Genomic DNA, 23,502 nt, shown 5'->3' with positions numbered 1-23,502 from the left:
ATACACACCAGAACCAGCTTTAAATCCACTCCAGTCTATTGGCGACAGCTCGCTTCAGTCAGCCAATCAGTGGTAGTTACACTCCGGGAACTACACTCCTTCAGCTGACGATCACCTAGTCTCTACACTCGCCCTTCAGAAAGTCCGCCCAGGCCTGACACCACACCTGCTAAAACTCTGCACCCGAACAGCCATTGGTTTTGCTTGGGGGTCTGTGCCTCACAACTGTGCTCTCCCCGGCTTCACAAACAATAAATTCAGCTTTCTGTTTCAGCTGTGGAACCGCAGCCTCACCTCCCCCACAACACACACACACACACACACACACACACACACATACATACCAAAGCAAAACCAATTTTGGTGTGCCACATTCCTCTCTGTGTCCCCTTTTCCCCATCCTGGCCTGAGGATTCTTCACCCCATAACCATCTCAAGACAGCATTCAGGATGGGCACGTTTTACTCTGTCCAGAGTTGGTAGCTACTTTCAGTGGGAGGGTTTGTACAGGTTCTTCACACCATTGCTTTACAGATGAGGACACTGAGTCTTGGGACACTAAATAACTCACAACAGGTCACACAGCCAGTAAATCATAGACTCAAACCTCAGAACCCAGCCAGCCTGTCTCCATAGTCTATGCACTTAACCTCTGCTATTCTCAACAAATGAGTCCATGACTGGTGAATTCATTCATCCACCCAATATTTATTAAGTTTCTTCTATATGCCAGGCACTGTCTGAGGCTCTGGAGATACCGCAGTAAATGAGATGGATGACACTGCTGCCCTCAGCGAGCTTACATTCCAGAGCGAGTGGACCCAGGAGTGAGTGGAGCTTGCCTGCTGCACCCTCTGTCACAGAGGCACCGGGAGGAACTGGCGGTCAGGACTGGTGGTGGTAGTCAGAGGCCCTGTCTCTCTGGAGGGACCTGTGCCCACAATGGCCAGTCAGGCTGGATCTCAAGGCTGGGACTTCTCCTCTCGGTACCTATGCCTCTGGGAAGCAGCTGCAGGGGTGAGCCCACTACACCATGGGGACCTGGGCCACAGAGTTTTGTGACTTGCTCTGGCCGAGCTGACATGTGACCACAGCCCACAGTTTCTCCTGTTCCTGTTGAAGGCAAATGCTCCAATGAGGACTCGGATAAGAGCTTCTGGGCCTGATGCCTCTGGGTTCAGGGAGGGCCAAGGTCACAGTGGCAGGCTGGCTTCTCTCGCCAGCGGCCCTGGTGACCATAATGGGGAAGTTACGAGCTATTTCTCTGTCCCTAACTTTACAAGCCTGCGCAAAGAGCATCCCATGGACTGGGCTGTGGACAAAACTTCTCAGCCCCAGAATGTACCTGGAAGGCCCCAGGAAGTCAACACTTTTCCCCCAACTGCAAGCTAAGCAGGTCCTGGTCTCTGTCCTGTTACCCCCAAGGATCAGGGGTCCCCGAAATGGTCCAACACCTGTGTCCCTTGGTCAGCAGAGCTGCTGGGGAGAGGGTGGATTTTCTGATGTCATTCAGGGACCAGCTGGGCACAGCTGCGTCCTGAGGACACTGCTCCAGCCCCGCCTGGAACACAGGGTCAGACGCCATTCTCAGCACGGGCCCTGGTCCAGGAGGCCAGGCCAGGAGACGGCGTGTCCTGGGGCTTGGCTGGCCCCCGTCCCAGCCTGACAGCGCAGTACCCCATCCCCTCCAGCCCCAAACCAGAGGAATGTATGAGTCTCTGGAGGCTTTCCCAAGCTGGGTGCCTTCTGTGCGCTAGGGCGGTAAGCCGGCCTCTCCAAAGTGGCAGTGGGTACGGCTGCAGAGAGCTTCGCAGTTTCTGGAAACTCACACTGTGGTTCCCACTGACCTGCTCAGAACTCACCACTGAGACCTGAGCACTTGGCAAAGCCTGTCCCCAGAGTCCTATTCATGGGCCACTGTGATCTGAGTCTAATCTCAGTTAAGAATCACTGCTCTCCTAGCCTATGCCCAGCAGGACACTGGGGGTAAGTCACCATTCACCCACAGCTTGAATTCTAGCTTCAAAACTTCTGGGCGCATCCTGCCACCAGCCGAGCCAAGCTGCACACCTCCCAGCAGGCTGGCCTCACCTGCTCTCCAAGCCCGTCTCCTGTTCGGTCGCAGACGCCACCCCCAGCATGTACTTTATGCCTCTGCACCCTGCCTGTTAAAATCTTGCTCGTTCTCCAAGAGTTGGCTCAAACCCTCGCTCTTCTGTAGCCTCCCCCGTAGCCGTCCCAAGCTGCCCTTTCCCCGAACCCCGCCCTCCGTTCACCACTCATGGCTGAGGCATGGCTTGCACCCAGATGTGCACCTCCCCACCTGATGGAGCCCCCACCAGGAACCCGAACCCCTGACTCAGTCTCCCCTTCAGCTCCCCAGCCCTGTGGTCAGCTGCCAGCCTGTCTGCTTGTGATAGACGGAGAGCTTTCTGGTGTTTTATTAATTTTTAGTTTACTTTTTACTACATACGCAACACATGGGCGACAACTGTAGTGTTCAGAACAGCCATGTCACTTTTTCAGAAATGACCTCAGTCATTCCCATGTGTTGTCGAAAACTTCAAACGTGCAGATGAGCGAAAAGCCCATTTGAATCCCTGACACTGTGGGCCTTGCTCCCTGCAGACATGCACTAGGGCTGCAGTTCTGTTTGCTGTGTGTGTGAACTCACTTCATCCTCAGATGGCCCCTGAGAGGGAGGTGCTGTTATCACCCCGTGTTACAGCTGAGGGGCCATGAGTACAGAGAAGCCGGCGGTGTGCCCAAGGTCAAGGTCAGTGACAGGGCAGAGCCCACGGTTTTGCCGCTGTGCCCTCGTGTGCACACCACGTCCACCACTCAGCTGCACTGGCTCACTTCTGCAGCCTCCGTGTCTCACCTGCAATGTCTCTCAAACACCTTCCTAAGTCAGGGGCGCTGTGCCCTTCGTCAAGTCTGTCACCTCTCAGACCACCGGGTCAGCCCCAGCCGAGACGGGAGCTCCGGGAGGGGCCGGTCGGGAGGGCTGTGCGCCCAGTCTGTGGCCCGGCCCCAGGAACCCTTCCCGGAGGCCAGGCCAGCTGCTCCACCCCAGCCGACTGGCGGAGTCAAGGATTTCAGCTCCCGACGGAGGACAGGCCAAGTCTACTGCAGCTCAGCTTCCCAGAGGCCAGGGGCCCGTTCCAGGTCTGCGAGTCTGCAGTCCAGGCCAGCCAGCTTGGGGGGAGCGTCGGGAGGCCCGGACAGTGAGGGTACTGCCCGCCACCTTAGGCAGACACTGCAGGGAGTTCTAACCGCATGAAACCTCCTTCTTTCCTCCCTGAGTGGTGTGAGTAAACCGAAGCATGAGACACTGAGGGGAGATGCGAGGACGCACTGGGCCCTGGACTGGGGGGCTCTGGGATCCTCAGGTGTGGGACTGCCCCCCTCACTTCACAGGGATGATGGTGTGCCTTCTCTGCCATACGGAGGCTCCCCACCCATCATCTGGGAGCCACGTAGACAGGTGTGGGGCTGGCGCCACCCAGATCTGGGGCTGCTTTACGTGAGCCCCTCATTCCAAGTGCGTCTAGGAGCATTTTCAAAGCCAGAGCATGAAGCCCACCCACCTGGCCTTCCAGGGGCCAGACCCCATGCTCAGAGTTCTTAACTCAGGTGCATTCGGTCTGGACTTTGACAAAGAAGGAGGGACAACAGCCCCCGCTGGAGGGGGCAGGCTAAGGAAGGGCTCATTTCTCAGCTACCGCAGAGGGGCCCACGGGGCACCCACTTTTATTCTAATGAGTAAGACTTCTGTGGAAGATGGAAGATGACCCCCCCTTGACAGCCCAGGGTACAGCTAGAGGGGCCTCTGTGAGCACCAGGCTATACAAGGTGGCACGAGATTCTTGCCTCAACAGAGTCCAGGCGAAGGGGGATTCAAGGGCTCAGGGCACAGAGGAAGCCAGGCCAGCATCCTTAGACTGAGGCATTTGCTCTTGGCTTCAACAGGCAGTGAGGGGACCACGGGGCGAGAGTCAGAGGACTTTCCCCCCGACCCACCATGAAACCTCGGCTCCTCCTCAGAACCTCATGACCTTGGCCTATGAAACGCACTGAGGCCCACCCCTCCCAGGCCAGGGCAGACGTCCATCCAGGAGGGGCGGGGCGCACTGGGGTTGCTGCGGAATTCGTGTTGTGAGCACAGTTTTTCTGCTTAGGTGGTATGTTCATACGGCCCCCAGAAGATGGTGGTCATGAGCCTGGAGAGCTGAGCTGCAGAAAGGCCAGGTAGCCATGGTGTGCAGGCCGCCCACCTGGTGAATGCAGGAGAGGCCCAGGCAGGCCCGAGCCTGATGGCTGCAGGCTGGTTAGGGCTCCATGTCCCAGCCAGGAGGGCAGGATCCCCAAACCCTCCAGCCCACGCCCAACCCCACCCACAGCCACGCCTGTGCCTGGGGAAAAGGATGCAGTGAGTGTTTCAGACAGGGCAGCCCTGACCCCAACAACCAGCGGCCCCTTCCCCGTGCCACTCCCTGGATGTCCAATTCCCCACGGCATCCAAACCCACCCGCCCGTCCCTTTCAGGACAGCAGGGACCGACCTGGTATCCATCCTCCAGGCCCAAGAAAGCAAATCCCGCCCCTTATCTGCAAAAAGGAGCCAAGCTTCTCAGAAGAACCACTTTCTCAGGCAGCTAATCTATGGCCACCTCACAGCCATTCCACAAGACAGCCCGAAGGACCCCGTGTGCTACTGGCCTCCTGGGTCACGGAGTTGCTGTGAGCCAAGCTCCTCAGACAAGCATTCCACATTCTCCCAAGACGATGCCTTTGAAGGCTGGAGGGCAGGTGAGGGCAGGCGCCCCATCTGCTCCTTCCCCTGAAATTGCAGCCATAATTAAAAACACATGTGGCTGTCCAGGGCCATAGGACCTGCTGAAATCCAGGCCCAGGCCGTGTAGAGACAAGGACACGAGACAGATACCTATGGGCACACACATGACATCTACAAGTGTCACCCCACACGAGGCCAGCCCCGAGTGCAAGGCTGGGCTCCCCACTACCACCCACCTCCACCCCCGCAGTCTGACAGCTCTCCCTTGACACCTGCTCAGCCTCTTCCTCCAGACACACCTGCTGGTCACAGCCCCTTCCCCACCCAACACCAAGCCACTCCCACCCTGGGGCCTCCAGAGCTGCACTTAACCCAGGTGCACTCACTCGGTCCCCAGGATGCATGCTTAGTCCTGCTCCAAGTTGGGTTGGAGCCCTGTCTTATGTGCCTCAGTAGCCTGTGCCCACGTCTGTCCTGTCCCGGCTTCCCAGCCCCCACAAGACCTGGAGCGCCCTCAGGACAGGGCTAGTGTCTGGGTACCAAGTGCACTTGAGAAGCACTGAACAAGCCAGGGATGCTGTAAGAAAACTCACTGGGGACCAAGCCAGCCTGCCAAACAGGAAGTGGGTCACTTTGTTAAAGCGTGTGTATGCGCAGACCCATACACATGCACATACACACGTGTATGCCCATGTACACATACATGCACACACAGGACACATAAGTGCACATGTACACACATATGTGTGCACACACGTGTGTCTGAGCCTATGTGTGTGGAATGGTGTCATGCAGGGTGTCATGCGGGGTCTCAGCTCCCGCTCCCCACATAAGAACACAGGATAAGGTGAGTCCAAAAAGGAACACCCACGGAGCCATAGATAGGGGAGTCATACCACTATATTCTCGCTGGCGGCTGGTTTGGAGACACAGGGAGCAAACACCCGCCAACACCCCAACAAGGGGTCTTCCTGCACCCCAGTCTCTCTGGCGACCGGGCAAGACACACACACGAAGTAGGATCCACACGATCTGCAACCTGCGTCCACTTTTCTGCCAACCAACCAACCAACTAACCAACGCAGCTGCGGCAGTTATATCAGTGGCCAATGGCTCACTGGTTACAGCTGATGGCCAACCAATCACAGCTGATGACCATCTACTACCCGAGCCAGCACCTTTCCATGTGAGGCCGAGAGCCTGGAAACTGCTCTCTGGGACTCTGTCCCCACAAGTGGGCTTGGCCTCCTGGGGCAAGAGCTGGTGGGAAAACAGTGTGGGGCACCAGCTCCATACAGGACAGTGGGAGTGATGGGCAGATAGCTGCGGTTCCGAGATGGGGTGCTCCAAACTGCCCTCCCCACACTCCCTTCTGGAAACTGCCTGTGGTACACTAATGCCAGCAGATGGTCGGGGTCTGAGGCTTCCCCCCACCATCTCCCGGCAGTGGCCCATCCCCAGGCTTCTCCTAGACCAGGGTCAGGAGCTGCCCAGGCTCAGGGCAGCAGGGCTCCCAGGACCGGTGGCGGTGGCCCCAGCCGCAGGCTGACCGCCTTTCTGCTGCCCTCTGCCTGTGGCCCCTGGAGGCTCCCAGGGCTATGGAAGTGAGCATAGGGTCATCTGGGCCCAGCAGGCAGGGTCCAACATGCCCAGTGTGGGCATCAATCAGCACGAGGCCCCTAGGGCTGTCCTCATTTGCAGACTCAGGTGATCGATCCAACGTCCTCCGGCGGGCCAGTGCTGTGGTTCCCGGCTGAGGGCCAGGGGGCAGATCCCAGGGCACCACAGCACAGACATGTAAAAGGAGGCGGCCAGACCTGGTTTGCTCCCCGGTGACCCTGAGCGCACCCCAGTGGTAGGGGGACACCTCTGGACCAGCCCCTGCCTGTTCCTCCAGCCCTGCCCACCACGGAACAGGGGGAACCCTTCTCAGATGACAAGGTGACGACCCACAAACAGCAAACGGAACCTGTGCACAGGCCCCACTCAGCCACTTCCCAGGAGTGGGGCGTTGGCAAGCTGCAGAGCAGCCCTGCACCTCAGCTTCCTTCTCTGTGAAATGGGGAGAATGGTCCCACTGTGTTACAAGGACAGAGGGGAGGGAGTCCCAGTGTTTGCACATAGATTGTGCACGGAAGCACCAACGATGATGGCTGTGAATAGTCCTCATTTGCCCCCATCCCTCCTCCACCGAACCCCAAGGATCTGCCCCCAGGGGACCCGGCCACAGCTGGGCTCCCAAGCCCCCACTCCCCACCCCGTGAGGTGCCCTCGGGTCTCCCAGTGGAACATTTTTGACATATTCTAAACCGTCAGCAAAACAAGATGAAAATTCAGTAATTGCTTTTGGCGGGGAGTCCACAGGCCAGCACAGGGGCCAAAAATAACCGAGGGGAGGTTTCCCGGGCCACCTGCAGCCCTGGGGGTTCTGTGTGGCCTGTCTGAGCATGGGGCTGGAGTGGTCTGGTGTGACCCTGCTGCTGGCCGGCCGGGACAGAAGGGGGAGACTGGAGGGATGTGGGGGCATGGCCAGGACAGAGCGAGACTCGCTTACACTCTGCAGCCAGGAAGTGTCCGGCCATCCGAAAAAATGTACTGTCATACTTAAGCAAGAAAAGCAGCTGTGATGCTACTTAGCGGCCCACAAATAGTTGGCTGAGTCCCGGGAGGGGGTGTGGCTGAGGCCATGAAAGGCAGACACACCAGGCTGGCCCGCTGGCAAGGCCTCTGCTGCCCAGGTGGTGCTCACCCCAGCCCTGCCCTTCTCCTGAAGACTCCCCCAGGCCTAGCCAATCCCAACAGCAGGGGAAGGGTGAACCCCACAGTGGTTAGAACTGGGGTCACCGCACCCTGGCCCTGGTGGAGGCCTGGGTCTCACTCTTGCCGGGACGAAGGCCAGAGTGGGAAGGAGCTGAGCTCACCTGATCAGACCAGACCTGCGTCCACATCCCAGGCAGCCCGCTCTCCGCTGAGCCTTGGCTCCTGGTCTGCCAAACAAGGGATGAAAGCAGGAGTCAAGGTCACACTGCCTGCATAGGATGTTGGTCATCCAGCTCGGGGCTCCACCGGCATACACCCACGAAGATCACCCCCTCCTCACCTCTCCCCCTTAAACTGATGAGAAAATGGAGGATTGCAAATAGGGGGTGGTGTATATGGAGGGGGGGCCAAGCTTGCACGGCAAGGACTCAACCCCAGGTAAACTGGCTGTCCTGCCAGGACCCCAGGAGCAGAGGGGGCAGGGGCTGCGGCCATGCCCTGAGGAAGGGCTGAGGGTCAGAGAGGGGATGGGTCAGCCTCACCCTGGCCTTTTCCTGTCCCCTCTTTGTGCCCCAAGTAGGATGCACCTGCTACATGCAGGGTGACTGAAACCCCTCCAAGGTCCCCAGGAGTGTCTGCTGGGGCATGTCCAGCCAAGCCTTTGATGTGAAGAAGAGAGGGGTCCCATTAGGGCCTAGCTCTCAGGACCCATGTCATGAAGAAGGATGCCATCCCCTCTGGGCATCTGCCCCTCTGCCCATGTGTCCGCCTGCCCTCTGGGTGTGTGCCCCTGTCCCGTCTCCTGGGCCGAGGAAGGATGTTTCCAGCATTATCCTATTCTGTCTCCACACAGCCCAGTCCTGGGTACATCGTCCTTACCTTCCAGAGGACACGAGGTGCCAGAAGGACTGTGGGTGGCACAGGCCCCGTGGTTCCAGGTTGCACTTGGGCTCCGTCGAGTGCCCTGCTGCCTAAGACCCAGAGCCACTCACCTCTCAACAGGGAGCCAGGCCAGGCCTCTCCTCCCCCCTCATCCTTCTCCTCTGAGCCAAATTTGGCTTCTCACAAGAGGCAGCCATTCAGTGACAGGGCCCTGACTGTCTTGAGAGGAGCCTGCACAGCCCTGAGGATGGTGCCCTATTGTCCTTGAGAGAGTGCAGAGCGAGAAGGGTGCCCACCTGCCTGCCAGCCCCTTACAAGCTCCTGGCCCCTCAGTCCCCAGTGAAGAGGGCGTGATGCCCTGTATGGGTTATGAGTGTATCAGGACACAACATACAGAAGAGCAGCTCACACAACAAGGCGCCCAGGCTCCGTGACGTCCCCAGCGAGCCAGCTCCTGCCTCATCCCTGCCTGCCATCGTTAGCCTGTGTGTGTGTGTGTGTGTGTGTGTGTGTGTGTGTACGCACACAGTGTGCCACACAATCACGTGTACCTAGGCTGTATAACATGATGTACCTCTCTAATCAGGAAGCATGACCCTCCCTGGACACTGCTATCTACACCTCCTGGACAGAGATGACTCATATGGCCCCCCTGGCTGCAAGGGCAGCTCGGGGTCCGTGTTTGCAGTTAGGCACATTGCCACCCCAAACAAAACCGAGGCCCTTTTAGGAAGGAAGCAGAAAGGAATGGAGATAGCAGGGTCGCCCCACCACCCCAGGGGACTGATCAGAACAGGAGACTCAGGCCACAGAACTCCCCCAAGTTGTCCCCCACACCTGCTCTCTTTAACTCCAGTGAAGGTCTCTTGTCCAAAGGAGAAAGGTGCCTTGCCCCTCTGCGGGCCCCTTTGACCTTGCCGAGCAAGCACCCGCCAGCCCACCACCAGGCAGGCTGGTAGGAAGGATGCTAGTTTCACTCCATCCCCAGTCTCCTGTAGAGAAGCCACATAGATTAAACACACAAGCACACACGTGTGCTCATATACACCCATGCAACACACGTACACAGCTATACATGTATGCATGTGCATGCGTGTGTGCACACACATTCATGGTATACCTACATTAGCACAGGCACATGCATATGTACATGTGTGCACACACACATGTACACAGATACCATGTGTACATCATGTTCTACACATTAGGTGCACGTGATCATGCGGCACAGTGTGTACACACACACACACACACACACACACACACCAGCAAGCTTTGCTCCTAGTATCTCCTTGCCTTCCAGCTTAAGGAGCCATCTGCCAGCCCCATGCCAGGACTCTGCCTCGCCCACCCCAGGCCCATCCTGTCATCCTTTGCAAGGTCCAACCCACAAAAAGCACACATTTTCCTAACCTCAGGCATCTGGCTGCCCCAGCACCCCCTGGAAGAAGCAGGAGGAGAGGCGGGAGACGAGGCAGGAAGAACCCCAAGGTGGAACCGCAGTGTTTATAAAATAGGTCACTGAATTACTCAGAACAATATTTTCCTTGCGGTGCAACTCCTTCCTGGACGCGCTACGCACAGATGCCCGTGCTGACCCCAGGTACCGCAGCAAGGGCTGGGCAGCCTGCAGGGGCCCCGGGAGCCAGGCCCCTCACAAAGGTTTGGCCACTGGAACTGCGTTGCCAGAAGCCACATGGCATTTTCATGAGGATTGGTCAGAAATGCAAACAAGCAAAGCCACACCATCCATCCTCACCCAAGGGCTTACTCACTGGCACTGGGCCAGCGGGCAGGGCTGGAGCCTCAGGCAAACTCCTCAGAGGATGCTGGCTCCTCTGGGCATCCCTGCAACCCCAGGCTGGCAGTGCCTCTCAGGGGTGTGGGGGGTGAACACCAGGAATCTGTGGACATGTGCTCAGCCTTGCAGGAAGGAGCCAAGGCTTTAGGTCTGACTCTGGCAGACGGACAGGATGTGAGGGGGACAGTGGGCCTTGGGACCCCCTGAAACCCCCGGCCCAGCCCACCCTGTGGAAATCTAACAGTCTGTGCCCTGGGTTACAAAGGCCACCCCAGACCTCAGAAGTTGGGTCTCAGGGTCTACATCTGACAAGATGCATGGGGGGAGGGGCAAAAAGAAAAGGTGGCAAGCGCTGGGGGAGGGGCAACAAAGGTGGGGGGTACTGGCATCCTGCCCACAGCCTCTCCCCCTCCAACAGGGAAGGATGTGGCAAGGAGCAGAGAGGAGAGCCCCTGCTCCCTGGGCAGAAGACCAGAGGCGGTGGGGGCCACACTGGGCTGCCTGCCTCCATCCCGGGCCGTGAACTTGGGGCTGGGCCTGTGGGACACAGAAGATGCTCCTGAGAGAGAGGGAGGGGGAGGGACAGTCCCAAAGTGTCTCTTGGAGGAGTCAGGCCGCCCTCTTCCTGCAGCGGGCAGGATGGTCAGCGAAGGAGGAAGGCTCCTGTGGTCCATCCCCAAGTCCCCATGGTGCAGGTGACAGGTCAGAAAAACCACTGTCCAGCCACCAGGCCTTGCTCTCTCAGTGCCCCCACCTGAAATGCCCATCCCCGCTTCTTCAAGAGGTCCCCCAAACCTCCAGGATCCACCTCCATCGCCTCCACCCCAGAAAGCACCTGAGGCTCCTACCGCCCCCTCACACTCCCCATCTGCCTTTCCCAAGGCAGGGGCCCCATCCCTGACAGCGACAGAGACAGTCTGTAGCTCCCTGGCCACCCCGACCTGGACGCAGGTGTGCGCTGTGACTGCAGGGTGCGAAAGGAGCAGGGAGGAGTCCCCAAGCCCCCTGGGGAGCCCATCCACCCCATTTCTCTGCAGAGTCTGGCACATGGGAGGTGTCTTGTAAGTATTTGCTCAACGAGAGACAGCAGGGTCTGGAGCCTCCAGTCCCGAGGTGAAGGTCTCCATGTCCCTCCCACACCCAGGAACGCGTCTTTGTCAAGGTCCCAGAAAGGCAGCTGTGGGCGGGAAGGAGCTGTTGACCCTGGGCAGTGACCACCCCCTTGCACAAGCCACTCTCTCCCACCCCCTCGGCCTCCTTCTGATAATTTTTTCGGTTAGCAGATTATAGATACAGAAATGGAGGGAAAGAAGATAAATAGCAAATGGTAAAAGAAGATCTCTCTGGGTAATGGGATTTGTGCTCATCCACAATCTCAAGATTTTCTACTTCAAAAAATAAAGCACCTTCCCCTCCTCCGCCTGACAGGAACTCTAAGGAGACTCTCACAACAGATGGTGCAATTGTGACTTCAACCACCAGGTGGCGGCCAAGACCAGTGCATCCCCCATCTGACCGCCTCCCTCCCAGGGTTTTCTGGGTCCCGGGAGGAAGGAGAGAGGAGGACACACAGGCAGCGTCTGCAGCAGAGGTGACCACAGTGCCTCCCCACTTGTTGGCCCTCCCAACAATGCCCAGAAGTAGGTATTGCCATCCTCATTTGATTACTGGGGAAAGCAAGGCCCAGAACGGAGAAGAGCCTGTCCACGTCACAGCCCAGCACAGGTAGAGCCTGGGCTAGAACTCTCATTTCCCAACACACTTGGACTCACAGAAGCCCAGTAGCTCCCTGGTTTTATTTGTAACACCCGGGATGAGGGGACTTGAGCCTGAGCTGCCTGAGCACTTCCATCTGTCCCAGCCTCTTAGTCCACCATCTGAGGCCCTGCTCCCACAGCGGCATTCTGCCACAGAGGCCAGGGCTCATCTGGGTTGCTGCCCTCCAGTGGGGGGTTCTGGGGCTTCCTGCTGGGCTGCTTGAGCAGGTGGCCTCAGGGTTTGGTCCAGGGTGTGGCTGGGAGGCCAGCCCCTACATTCCACCCTCCAACCCCCATCATCCATGTCCCTGACTGTTCCCACCGTGCCACTACTGACTGAGCCAGGCCCAGCCAGGGACACCTCCACGCCTTTCCTGGAAACCCACATTAGCATGAGCCTTGGAGGGACCTGTCCCACACCAGCCATGCCGAGAGCAGGAGGAACAGCAGGACCAGAGCTGCAGCCAGTGTCACAGAGGGTACCAGGTCCGAGTCCTCAGGACCAGGGATGGCGTCACCTGGTACTTGGCGGGGGGCGGCGGGGGTGCCGGACAGCTGGGTGTCAGAGACCTTCTCTCCCAGGGGCCCTGGCCGGCCCATCTGTGGGAAGGAGGAGGTGAGGGAGAGGACTTCCTCTGGGAAGGGCCCAACCACCCACCCCCTGTGACCCTCCTACCCCTCTCCCTCGGACGGGAGCCCTCCAGACAGCAGGAGCAAGGGGCCACGAGGTGACCGTGGGCAGTGACTCCCCAAGCCTCCGTTTTCTCCTCTAAAATGGGACGATGGAGGCAAGAATAAGGACCAACTGAGAGGTGCCTGCTCCACTGGCATTCCCTCCCACCTCCTTACCTCTTCCCTTGGAGACCTTTACCCTTGTCAGGGGGTCCGGAATGCAGCTCTGCCAGTTTCCGGGGCACTTGGAAGCCGGCAAACTTGTCTGGAGGGACCTTTGTGAAACTGTAGGAGGAGCTGTGTCAAGGCTGCCCTCTGCTCACTCGGCAGCCCAGGGGGTGGGCACCAGGTCACATCCATCTTAAGATGAGAAAAGGGAGGCTCAGAAAAGGAGCTGGCTCAGAGGAGCAGCCTTCCCAAGCAGCCCGAGGGTGGCAGAGGAGGCAGCCTGAGCACTCATCCTCAGGCCCATCCTCCTTTAGGGCAGAGTCTGGACCAGGTCAATCATTAAGCTCCGATGCCCTGAATCCGCCAGTGATGGGGAGAATCCCAGAGTCAGGCTGGTCCCTGCCCAGCTCCTCCCTAACAGTTCTGCAGGATGCTTACCTTCCAGCCATGGGGACTCCAGCGTCAGGAAGGGGCCTGCCCCAGCGCTGCCACGTTCCCCAGGGATAAGCAAGCCTGAGCGGATCAACTAAGGGCCCTTTCTTAGAACTGTACCCTCCACTTCCCCCAGGGAGAGGCTGGAGCTGGAAGGGGTGGGGAAGTGAAGGACCCAGCCCCTTTGTGGGTGTGTCCAGGGCAGAGAGGGGAACCAGTTCTCCCAGGCCAAGCAGAGCCAGGTATCCCCACTCCCACACCAGCACTTCTCTGCTCCCTCCTAGCGAGACTTCCTGCAGGGGGGCCGGGAGAGACTAAAGAAGGGAGGCGGGCTCTCAGTTCCAGTTGACAAGGGCTTCTGGGCACCCTCCTGTGTGCCTGTGGGTTCCCGGGCCCAGGATGGGTGGGGGGAGGAGAGGAGGAACCAGCCCACCAGTAGGAGGGTTAAAAGGCCTGAGGACCCCAGAAACGATCCAAGCTGAAGGGGATTACCCTTTAAGGACAAAGATGTTTGTTGCTTCGCTAGTGTTCAGAGCAAACATTTGAAGCAGCCTTAATGCCCATGACAGAAGATTCGTGAACAAATCCAGGTTCATCCACTCCAGAACTTTCCAGAACCATTAAGACAGCGCTATGGACAGTGTCACACCAGCTTTATGCTTTCAGCCCAAACTGGAAATAACCTAATTGCCCATCAAAGAGTGGTTGGACACTTTGGCGCACACACACACAGCAACAAAAAGGGGACAATCCACTGAAAAAACACACGGATGACTCTCGTGGATGTGCTGAGTGAAAGAAGCCAGACAAAAGGGCACTTAACATGTGGTCCTCTTTCCCTGAGACTCTAAGGACAAACCTAATCACAGTCACAGAAAGATGAGCAGTAGTTTCCTGGGAGTGGGGGAGGGGTGCCTGAAGGGGCACAAAGGAACCTTCCAGGAGGAAGGGATGGTCTATACCTTGGCGGGCGGGTGTGTGTCTGGATTATACAGCTAGCAATACACTTAAAATGCGCTCGTTACTGTCTGTACATTACATCTTAATAAACTCCATTTAAAAAGAAAACAAATGCTTTGAAAAAAAGAGAGGATGCGGCAGAAACAAGAGTATGATTCCATTTGTCTGAGGTTCAAGAGCAGGAAAAGCTAATCCACAGTAACAGAAATCACTGGTGGGACTCCAGAGGGGGGGTGTGACTGGGGAGGGATAGTCGGACCTCCTAGGGCGATGAGAACCTTCCGATTCTTGACAGGGACAATAATTGCAAGGTTGCACCCCAACCTTTATTCACTGACCTGCCCATTTGTGTCATATGTCAATGTTTAAAATGTAATTGTGAGGACTGCGCCATATTACCAATAAGAGTCATCATTTATTGGACGTGCCTGGATCCAAAGCCTATCTCCGCGGTGGCAAGAAAATGCTTAAAATAAAATGTAAAATGGTCACACAACTGTATACACACACAATGGGCAAAAATTGTAACACAGACCCGTGGGGGAAAGACTAAAATGCCAGCAGGGTGAGGCTCTCAGGAGATAGATGTCCCTGTTTTCTCTATTGTTTTACTATAATTGTATTTTGATGATAATAAAAGGGAATTATAATAACTTTTAAAAAATACTTTACTATTATAATAGTGAAAATCTGGAAATAACCCAAATATTCAACAACAAAGGATCAATTTAAAAATGTATGTGGCACACCCAGTCCAAACAGGGTGTGATCCAGGCCCCTTTCTCTGAGAAAAGGCCAAAGGGAGAGCTGAAACTAGTAACTGTGATATTTTTTTTGAGGATGGTTTTCCAGGGAATTTTCAGTTTCTGCTCTTCTTATTTTTAAATTTCAGTTTATTACCTGGATGCTTCACAACGAGGCCAAGTTATCTCTGCAAACAGGAAACACCAGAAACGGGTAAAATACAAGTCTGATCCACCGGAACCGCCACCCCCTCATCCCTCTGCCCTCACCCAACACACTCTCCTGCGGTCCTGGGAGCTCATCAGCCTGACCACCGCGTCGCGGGCAGGGCGGGACCGGGATGCTTTGTGCCAGGAAAGGAGTCGAACGCAAGGCGGAGCTCCCGGCCTTCCTTTAAAGGGAGACCCTGTGTGTCTTGGCGAGTCACTGAGTTCGCTGTGTGACCTTGGCGAGTCATTTCGCCTCTCTGGGCTTCAGTTTCTTGCTGCCTGTAGGAGCTGGGCCCCAGGGTTGGACGCAGTCTGCGCCCCCGTGCTGGTACCAGGCTCGGACACCGACGTGGACAAGAGCGGGTCGGCAGGTGCTCTGCCTCTAGGCCTCACATGACTGTCAAGGCCCTTCCCTCGGATGCGGGTTCCTATTCTCAGGACGACCCTGGGGTATCCGGGGAGCACAAAGCGCGGGCCGCGCCCGGGGAATGTCCGGCGGCCCCGCCCAGGTGCTGCCCCAGCACCTGGCACCCGAGCCCGCGCCCCGGGAAAGCCCGGCGGCGCTCCGCATCCCAGCTCCGCACCGCCCGCGGCCTTCCCATTGGCCGACACCGGGTCTGCAGGGCCGCCCCGCAGCCAATCGCGGCCGGGGGGCGGAGCTGCGGGCGCCGCCGGATGCTCTAAGCCGCTGCGGCCCGACGCGCTGGCGACCCCAGCTGCCCCGGCCCCTCGGCGGCGCCCTAGACAGCAGAGGCCGGCCATGCAGGAGCCACTGCTGGGAGCCGAGGGCCCGGACTATGACACCTTCCCGGAGAGGCTGTCCCCGTCGCCGGGAGAAAGGACGCGGGTCGGGTGAGAGTCGCTGGGCATCGGGGCTGTGGGTGGGGGCTTGAGCCTCTAACCATCGGCGAGTGGCCTCCAATGGGCCATTTGTCCCCCTCCTTCCCCAGACACGCTAGTCCTGTTTAAGGAGCTGGATGTGTCCCCTGCCCTCATCGTTCTCCAGTACTGGGCCCAGCCCCCAACTGGCACAGATAGGGAGACTGAGGCCCAGAGAGGGAGAAGGGCTTGCCTAATATCACAGAACAAGCCTGGGGTGGCAAAGCTGGGAGTAGAAACCAAGTGTCTCCTGGAGAAAAGCTCCTTGCACCCATGTCTCAACCGTGATGATGGGCTGTGGGGACCGCCCTCGTGCCCTGGGGTTTTCCCAAGGGAGCTGGCACTCAGACCCTGGGGAGGTGCCAGTCTGGCCCTCAACCCAGCCCTCCTGAGTGCTGCCCTCTTGGTGGACAGCTATTGTACTCAGGACGGGCTGCAGATCTGTGAGGAGAGATTCAAAGACCCCCAATATTTCTGCCCCCCCCCCCCCGCCCCAGAGCCCCGCAGAACAGGAGGGTGTTCCTGGCTACCTTTGCTGCTGTGCTGGGCAATTTCAGCTTCGGCTATGCCCTGGTCTACACGTCGCCCGTCATCCCGGCCCTGGAGCACTCCTTGGATCCAAACCTGCGTCTGACCAAAATCCAGGCATCCTGGTTTGGGGTAAGGGCCATGCACTGAGCTGGGAGGGGCAGGGCAGGGGAGCAGGGACACACTGAGTTTTGTCCTCAGCTAGGGATGCCCCAAAAGCTCAGCCTTGATGCCCCTTCCTGGGCCCTGGTCTACCCCCACAACATACTCCGGGCTGGGGGTGGAGGAGGGGTGTGAGGCCAAATGATGGCTCTGAAATAAAAGGAGGAAGTGAAAGCCGATGGAGAGGGCCTAGGAAGCAACAGGGGGGCGAGGTCCCTTAAAGTCTCCACCCAGTGGGGTTGAGGGTTCCCCAGATCCCCAAACCTGGAGCAGAGCAGACACCCCCCTGGATGATGGGGGTCTGGGGCATCAGGTGCCCATGGAAAGAGGCACTGGCTGTAGCAAGGAGGGTCCAGAACAGATTGTGGGCATGTGGAAAGGAAAAGCACAGGCCTCGAGAGTCCCAAGATTCTAAAACTATGATGTTAGTAGCCTCAATTTACAATGACAACATATTAGCCAAGATTAATAGTAGCCACTGAGTACTGAGCACTTGGTATGTGCCAGGTGTGTGCCGGGCACTTCACCTGAGAGCTGACTGACTCCAGAGCCAACGCTATGAGGTGGGTGCCACCACTCTCCCCATAATACGGCTGAAGAAATTGAGGCTCAGACTGGCTAAGCACCGTGCCCAAGTCACTGACTGGATCCTACTCATGACACTTTACTGGGAATCCAAGAACCCCAAATCTTAAAATCCCAGGGGCTTTAAATCACAGAACCCTGTCTGCTATATGATATTAGACATTTAAATGTCAGTCAGTCTGGAGAGAAATGCTGTGGACACGTGGCCCCACGTCCTCCCCAGAGAAGGACTCCCTGTGGTGGCACCCCTAACAAATGGTTGTGCACATGCTGCTTGTACACCCCTGGAGATGGGAGGCTCACTACCATTGGGGGCCTGAGTCCCAAATACCTCTAGGATCTGATGCGGGTGGGGGGATGCTGGGTACCCAGACATGTCTGCCCTGTACCCTTCTCTACAGTCGGTGTTCACCTTGGGTGCAGCGGCCGGAGGCCTCAGTGCCATGGTCCTCAATGACCTCCTGGGCCGGAAGCTCAGCATCATGTTTTCAGCTGTACCCTCGGCAGCTGGCTACGCATTCATGGCGGGTGCCCGTGGCGTGTGGATGCTGCTGCTGGGAAGGACGCTGACGGGCTTCGCTGGGGGGCTCACGGCTGCCTGCATACCGGTAAGGCCAGGAGTGCCCACCCCACGGCCCCCTCACAGCTTCAGCAGCGTGCTGACCACCATTAGGAAAGGCCTCCTGGCCTCCAAGTCCACCGGTCAATGGGGACATGTTTGCCAGGGAGATTCAGCTCACCCCCACTAGGGCAGCTAATATTGGGGAAGTCTCTCCCCATCTCCTCAGACGCCCCCCACTCAGGACTCCCCAAACTTCCTACCCCATTTCCTGACAGTCAGACACATTGCTCAATTGGAGAAGATCTACATTGAGCAACAGAAAGGGAAGTCCCTGCCCTGCCCTGTCCCTGGGACCCCTCATCTCACCCACCACTGCCGACACGCCCAGTCATGGGCTGAGGCGAGCCCAATGGGGTGAAGACAGCTGGGAGGAGCAGATACCAGACTTGGGGTGCCCTTGGGCCTTCCAGTTCCCAGCTTTGAGCTACCCATTTCAAAGCTGTGCTTCTGCCCACTTTACAGTCAGGGGAACTGAGGCCCAGGGGAGGTCATGAGGTGAGTCATGATCAGGACAGGAACCCCACCAGAAGCCCCCACTTCCCAAGGGTCACCAGGCCACCTCTGCCATCTTGCCCAGGCCCCTGTGTTCTCACCAAAGGCCTGGGGTGGGCCGATGTGTCTTGCAGGTGTACGTGTCTGAGATTGCTCTCCCAGGCGTTCGTGGGGCTCTGGGGGCCACACCGCAGCTCATGGCAGTGTTCGGATCACTGTCTCTCTATGCCCTCGGTAAGACCAATGTTTACACAAGCACTTCCTAGGTGCAGGCTGGGGGTGACAAGGTGCCACTGAGCAGTCATGTTGGGAAGGGAAGGAGCATGCCCCCCCCAAAGGAGCCCTGCGCTGGGGGCCAAAAGACCTGCCTTCCCAGCTGTACTCAGCCACCACCATGCTGTGTACTTCCAGGCAATTCCCTGCTCCAAGCTGGTCACCAGGCCCTACCTACCTGGACAATGACGGCTTCTCCTGGGCCAGCTGTCTTCAAACTGTCTTTTGACAGCAAAATCCTTCTGTCAAATAATCTTAGGTGGGAATCCTACACAGAAAAGAGATCAGAGCATAGCTGGTTGGTAGGGGAAGTCCGGGGTCTTGCCTGCTCAGGGGGCTAGGCAATCCCCGTGGCCCCTCCTGGCCTAGATCACAGAGGCCTGGGGCAATCAGGGTAGACTTGCTGCAGGAGGTGACCCCGGGCTAGCCCTTGGGGACAGGTGAAGTTGCTCAGAGGCCCCAGTGGGAGGGGTCTCCATGTCCAGCCTGGACCCTAGCTCCTTACCCCCTCTGCACCGCAGGCCTCCTGCTGCCGTGGCGCTGGCTGGCTGTGGCCGGGGAGGGGCCTGTGGTCATCATGATCCTGCTGCTCACCTTCATGCCCAACTCGCCACGCTTCCTACTCTCGAGGGGCAGGGACGAGGAGGCACTGCAGGCACTGGCCTGGCTGCGCGGGGCTAACGCCGACATCCGCTGGGAGTTCCAGCAGATCCAGGACAACGTCCAGAGACAGGTGCAGGAGATGTGGGTGCCCAGCCCCGCACACCAGCCTCTGGTGCCCACAGCTGTGTGTGGCCACGGCCAGTCACCAGGCCTTTCTGAGCCTCAGTTGCTTTTCCTGGAAAATGGGATGCCAATAGTTCCTACCTCCAGACAACATGGCACCTAACCCAGGGCACATGCTTCGTGCCCTGGATGCCAGGGGACCCGGAGCTACTGACAAGCAGGAGTGTGCCTTGGCTCACCCACTGATCCAGGAGCATGGGGTTCAGGTGGGGGTCCCTGGACTGGAGGAGGGGAGAAGGGAGTCTCTGCCCAACCCCATGAAGTCCACAGCAGGGTGGCACCTGCTGGAGGGGCTGGCCCAGCCACCTCAGCGATGGCCTCGTGTCTCCAGAGCAGCCGCATGTCGTGGGCCGAGGCCCGGGACCCCCACATATACCGACCCATCACCATCGCCTTGCTGATGCGCTTCCTACAGCAACTGACAGGCATCACGCCCATCCTGGTCTACCTGCAGCCCATCTTCAATAGCACCGCGGTCCTGCTGGTGAGAGCCCAGTCCCCACGCCCCGGCTCTGGGCCCCCAGCGTCCCTCAGAGGCCGGCCCTTACTTAGCACCTGCTCTGTGCTGCATAGCGGGTGTATTTGCAGGCGGAGACCGCCAGGGGCCCGTCCCTGATCCTGTGCCACGCACCTGTTCTCAGAGTAACATCTGCAAGTAAAGCTTCCATGTTTTCAAATTATATGTACAGGATTACAAATAAAACCAGTTTTATAGACACACAGACCCCACGGGGGCCACGGACCCGAGTCAGCAGCCACCACTCACTGGGGGAAGTTACTTCCCCTCCAAACCTCAGCTTCCTCCTGCAGAGTGGAGATAATAGTTGCATCGTTTCGTTGGCCTGCCCTGGGCTCAGGGAGATGAGATTTGAAGATCAGTGACAGCAAACCAGTTATTGTCACGCCTATACTCTGTATGGGCTCTGGGCTTAGGGGTGGGCAATGCAGTTGTGCCTCTGCCCAAAAGGCCCTTAGGCCTCAGAGAAAGTGCCTGGCACATAGTAGGTGCTTGGTGGCTCACTGCTCCAAGGAGCTGGGACCTGAGCCCCCGGCAACGCCATGGGAGGATGGGTGGGCCGGGAGCAGCAGGCCAGTATCCCTCAGCCCTGGTGCCTTCTTCCCTGCAGCTCCCTGAGGATGACGCAGCCATCGTGGGGGCCGTGAGGCTGTTGTCGGTGCTGATTGCTGCTGTCACCATGGACCGGGCCGGCCGCAAGGTGCTGCTGTTTGTCTCAGGTGAACTCCACCGTTTCCTGCACATAGTAAGGTGTCACTCCAACAGCTGCTAAGTGTTGTGCCGAGTCGCTGGGAGCCCCAGGGGGCCTGGGTCAGACCTGCCCTGGTGGCCCCTGCCTCCCCAGGGCCTGGCATGCACCAGCTGTTCCAGAAAGGCCTGCTTGTGTGAGCGAACAAGCCAACTGACACACCACAGTGTGTGACAGAAGCCCAAATGTGGCTGGAGTGGGAGCCTGCTGTTCTATAGGAAGTTCCACTCACAGACGGGCTGTGGTGGTGGCCTGGGTGACAGCTGGGCCGCATGGGGTACAGGGCACTGAAGGGCTCTGTGGAGGGAACTTCCAGCTCAAAGGGCCCTGGCCCCCCCGAGGGCCACCTATCTGTCCACAGCAGCCATCATGTTTGCTGCGAACCTGACGCTGGGGCTGTATGTCCACTTTGGTCCAAAGCCTCTGACCCCCAACAGCACCATAGACCTGCAGAGTGTGGCCTTGGGGGGCACAGAGCTGCCCCTGGCCACACCTACCAACTACGTCACACTGGTGCCTCTGCTGGCCACCATGCTCTTCATCATGGGTAGGTATGGCGGGAGGGAAACCCTAGGGCTCCCACCAGAGGGCTGGCTGCATGGGGGGGCCTCCTGGCCAGCGAGGGAGGTTCTGTCTGGTGGGTGAGGTGCGGGGGATTTGGCTGTGTCATGGGTGGGGCACTGCTGTCCTGGGTTGGCTGGGATGCTTGGGGAGGGGTTTCAGCAGCTTCAGGGAGGCAGAAGAGGCTGCGCCAGCCACGGTGGGGACTGAGCCCACCCCTCCCCCTCTGGGCAGGCTACGCCATGGGCTGGGGGCCCATCACCTGGCTCCTCATGTCTGAGATCCTGCCCCTGCGCGCCCGTGGTGTGGCCTCGGGGCTCTGTGTGCTGGTCAGCTGGCTCACCGCCTTCGCCCTCACCAAGTCCTTCCTGCTGGTCGTGGTGAGTGCTGGGGACCCCGGGGCCTTCCAGCTGCTGCCAGGGGCTGTGCTAAGGGCTTCTCCATCTTGTCCTCTAAGCCTCAGAGTGGTCCTCTGACAGATTAGCATACCCGCTTCGCATGGAGGCCAACACAGCCAAACCTCTTTATTACAACAGAAAGCTGGGGAACTGTTCTGGGAAGTCAGCTGACCTCCCAGGCCAGGGAGCCACAGCCACGTCAGCAGTCCGTCACCCTCCCAGGCAGCTGGGCTTCTGTCTGGGCGGGCAGTTTGGGTCTCAGCAGTGTATCCTGCTGGCCAGCTCACATGCGGCGTCTTACACACACACACACACACACACACTCCCACCCCCCACCCCCGCCCCCTGCCCCAGCAGGCCCTGAAACCAGCCAGAACCTCTGAGTCCCAGCTCCTGGGAGGAAGAATCTGATGGGGCAGCTCTGGCTGTGCCCACCCAGGTGCAGTCTAGGGTCAAGCAGGGGCGGGAGACCCCAGAATGGGTAAGTCAGCTGGGTGGGGAGGGTGTGCACAGCCCCACCAGAGAGACATGGACGGTCATGGGGCAGGGAGGATGTGGCAGGTGGCCCAGAAGCACGGGAGCGTGCTCCTAGGCAGGGACACAGAGGAGCTGAAATGGAAAAGATGAGCACTGGGGTGGGGAGAGGTGGGTGCCTGAGCCGAGGTGGGGGGGGGCAGGCCAGGGTGGGCTCCAGCTAAGTGGAGCCCTCGGGCAGGAGGGAAACCCTAGGGCTCCCACCAGAGGGCTGGCTGCGACTTCCAGGGCCTCAAGTGCCATGCTAAGGCTCTTGGATTTTGTGCTGGAGGCAGTGGGGAGCCCCAGGAGGTCTCTGAGCAGGTGGGGGCCCCCAAGGCTGGCTAAGACTAGCGGGCCCCACGAAGCTTGTGCTGGGGTGGGAGGGCCCTTGGTTCCCCCGTGTGACCCCCCCTCCCCCTGCCCCCAGAACGCCTTCGGCCTCCAGGTGCCTTTCTTCTTCTTTGCCGCCATCTGCTTGGTGAACCTGGTATTCACTGGCTGCTGTGTGCCCGAGACAAAGGGCCGGTCGCTGGAGCAGATTGAGTCCTTCTTCCGCACCGGGAGGAGGTCCTTCCTTCAATAAGTCAGGGACACGCCTGGGCGGGGCCAAACAACGGGGCAGCCAGGCCTGTGTGGGCCACTAACCTGCACCCCGAGTCCAGGAGGCAGCAGCAACCTGCCATCAGCCAGGCACAGGAGGACCGGCCAGAAGCACGACAGGCGCCCCCCCAGAGCGTGCTTTCTGGCACCGCTGTCCATCTGCGGCCCCACTGGTGCCGCACACACACTGGCAAGACAAAACCGCGGCAGAGAAGCCAGCCTTGGGCTGAAGGGGAGCACACAGCCCAGGGTCTGGGGACCGTGGGCCTTGTTCCTCCAGCATGGAGGACACCCCCCCAGAGGGCCGTGATGAGGACCAAGGGCTGGCGGCTGCGGAGTGGCTCCCCACAGGAACAGTGCCACGTCAGCCTGGTCTGCTGGCTTTGCCGCCATCGAGCATCCTGGCTATGGGGAGGAAGACAATCTGCACCTCAGGGTTGGCGGGTGCCACAGGGAATGTCTGGACTCCACGGGCGAGCGCACAGGACCTGGGACACGCACCAACACCTCCTGCACCAGCCTGCCCTGTGCACAGGGGCCACAGGGCTCCTGTTTACACACCGTGTTCACCCTATTTATAAAAATAAAGAACCTGCCTGTGACCCTGCACAGGAAGGAATCCTGGTGGGGGAGCTCCCCAGCAGCCAGGCTAG

General features: G+C 58.6%; 1 protein-coding gene and 2 long non-coding RNA genes across 3 annotated transcripts; 1 reads left to right on the top strand and 2 right to left on the bottom strand.

The window, feature by feature from the left end:
• Window positions 1-12,021: 12,021 nt before the first annotated feature.
• LOC109445981 (uncharacterized) lies at window positions 12,022-15,557 on the bottom strand. Its single transcript, XR_012495993.1, has 3 exons — window positions 15,130-15,557; window positions 12,847-13,029; window positions 12,022-12,597 (listed from the first exon to the last, which is right to left on the bottom strand). It is a non-coding gene; the product is annotated as an uncharacterized LOC109445981 (long non-coding RNA).
• Window positions 15,554-23,492, top strand: SLC2A6 (solute carrier family 2 member 6). Its single transcript, XM_019728949.2, has 10 exons — window positions 15,554-16,034; window positions 16,559-16,721; window positions 17,738-17,944; window positions 18,585-18,684; window positions 19,245-19,456; window positions 19,841-19,993; window positions 20,637-20,745; window positions 21,136-21,321; window positions 21,570-21,715; window positions 22,677-23,492. The coding sequence occupies exons 1-10, from the start codon at window positions 15,601-15,603 to the stop codon at window positions 22,830-22,832; spliced, it is 1,866 nt and encodes a 621-aa protein (XP_019584508.2). The 5' UTR covers window positions 15,554-15,600; the 3' UTR covers window positions 22,833-23,492.
• On the bottom strand, window positions 18,622-19,353 carry LOC109445982 (uncharacterized). The gene is made up of 3 exons (XR_002137120.2): window positions 19,229-19,353; window positions 18,902-18,991; window positions 18,622-18,723 (listed from the first exon to the last, which is right to left on the bottom strand). It is a non-coding gene; the product is annotated as an uncharacterized LOC109445982 (long non-coding RNA).
• Window positions 23,493-23,502: the final 10 nt, after the last annotated feature.

This window comes from Rhinolophus sinicus, linkage group LG04, assembly GCF_036562045.2.
Source record: "Rhinolophus sinicus isolate RSC01 linkage group LG04, ASM3656204v1, whole genome shotgun sequence".
Lineage (NCBI taxonomy): Eukaryota > Metazoa > Chordata > Mammalia > Chiroptera > Rhinolophidae > Rhinolophus > Rhinolophus sinicus.
Note: the sequence above shows the minus strand (reverse complement) of the source record. Positions and strands in the feature narration are given on the sequence as shown.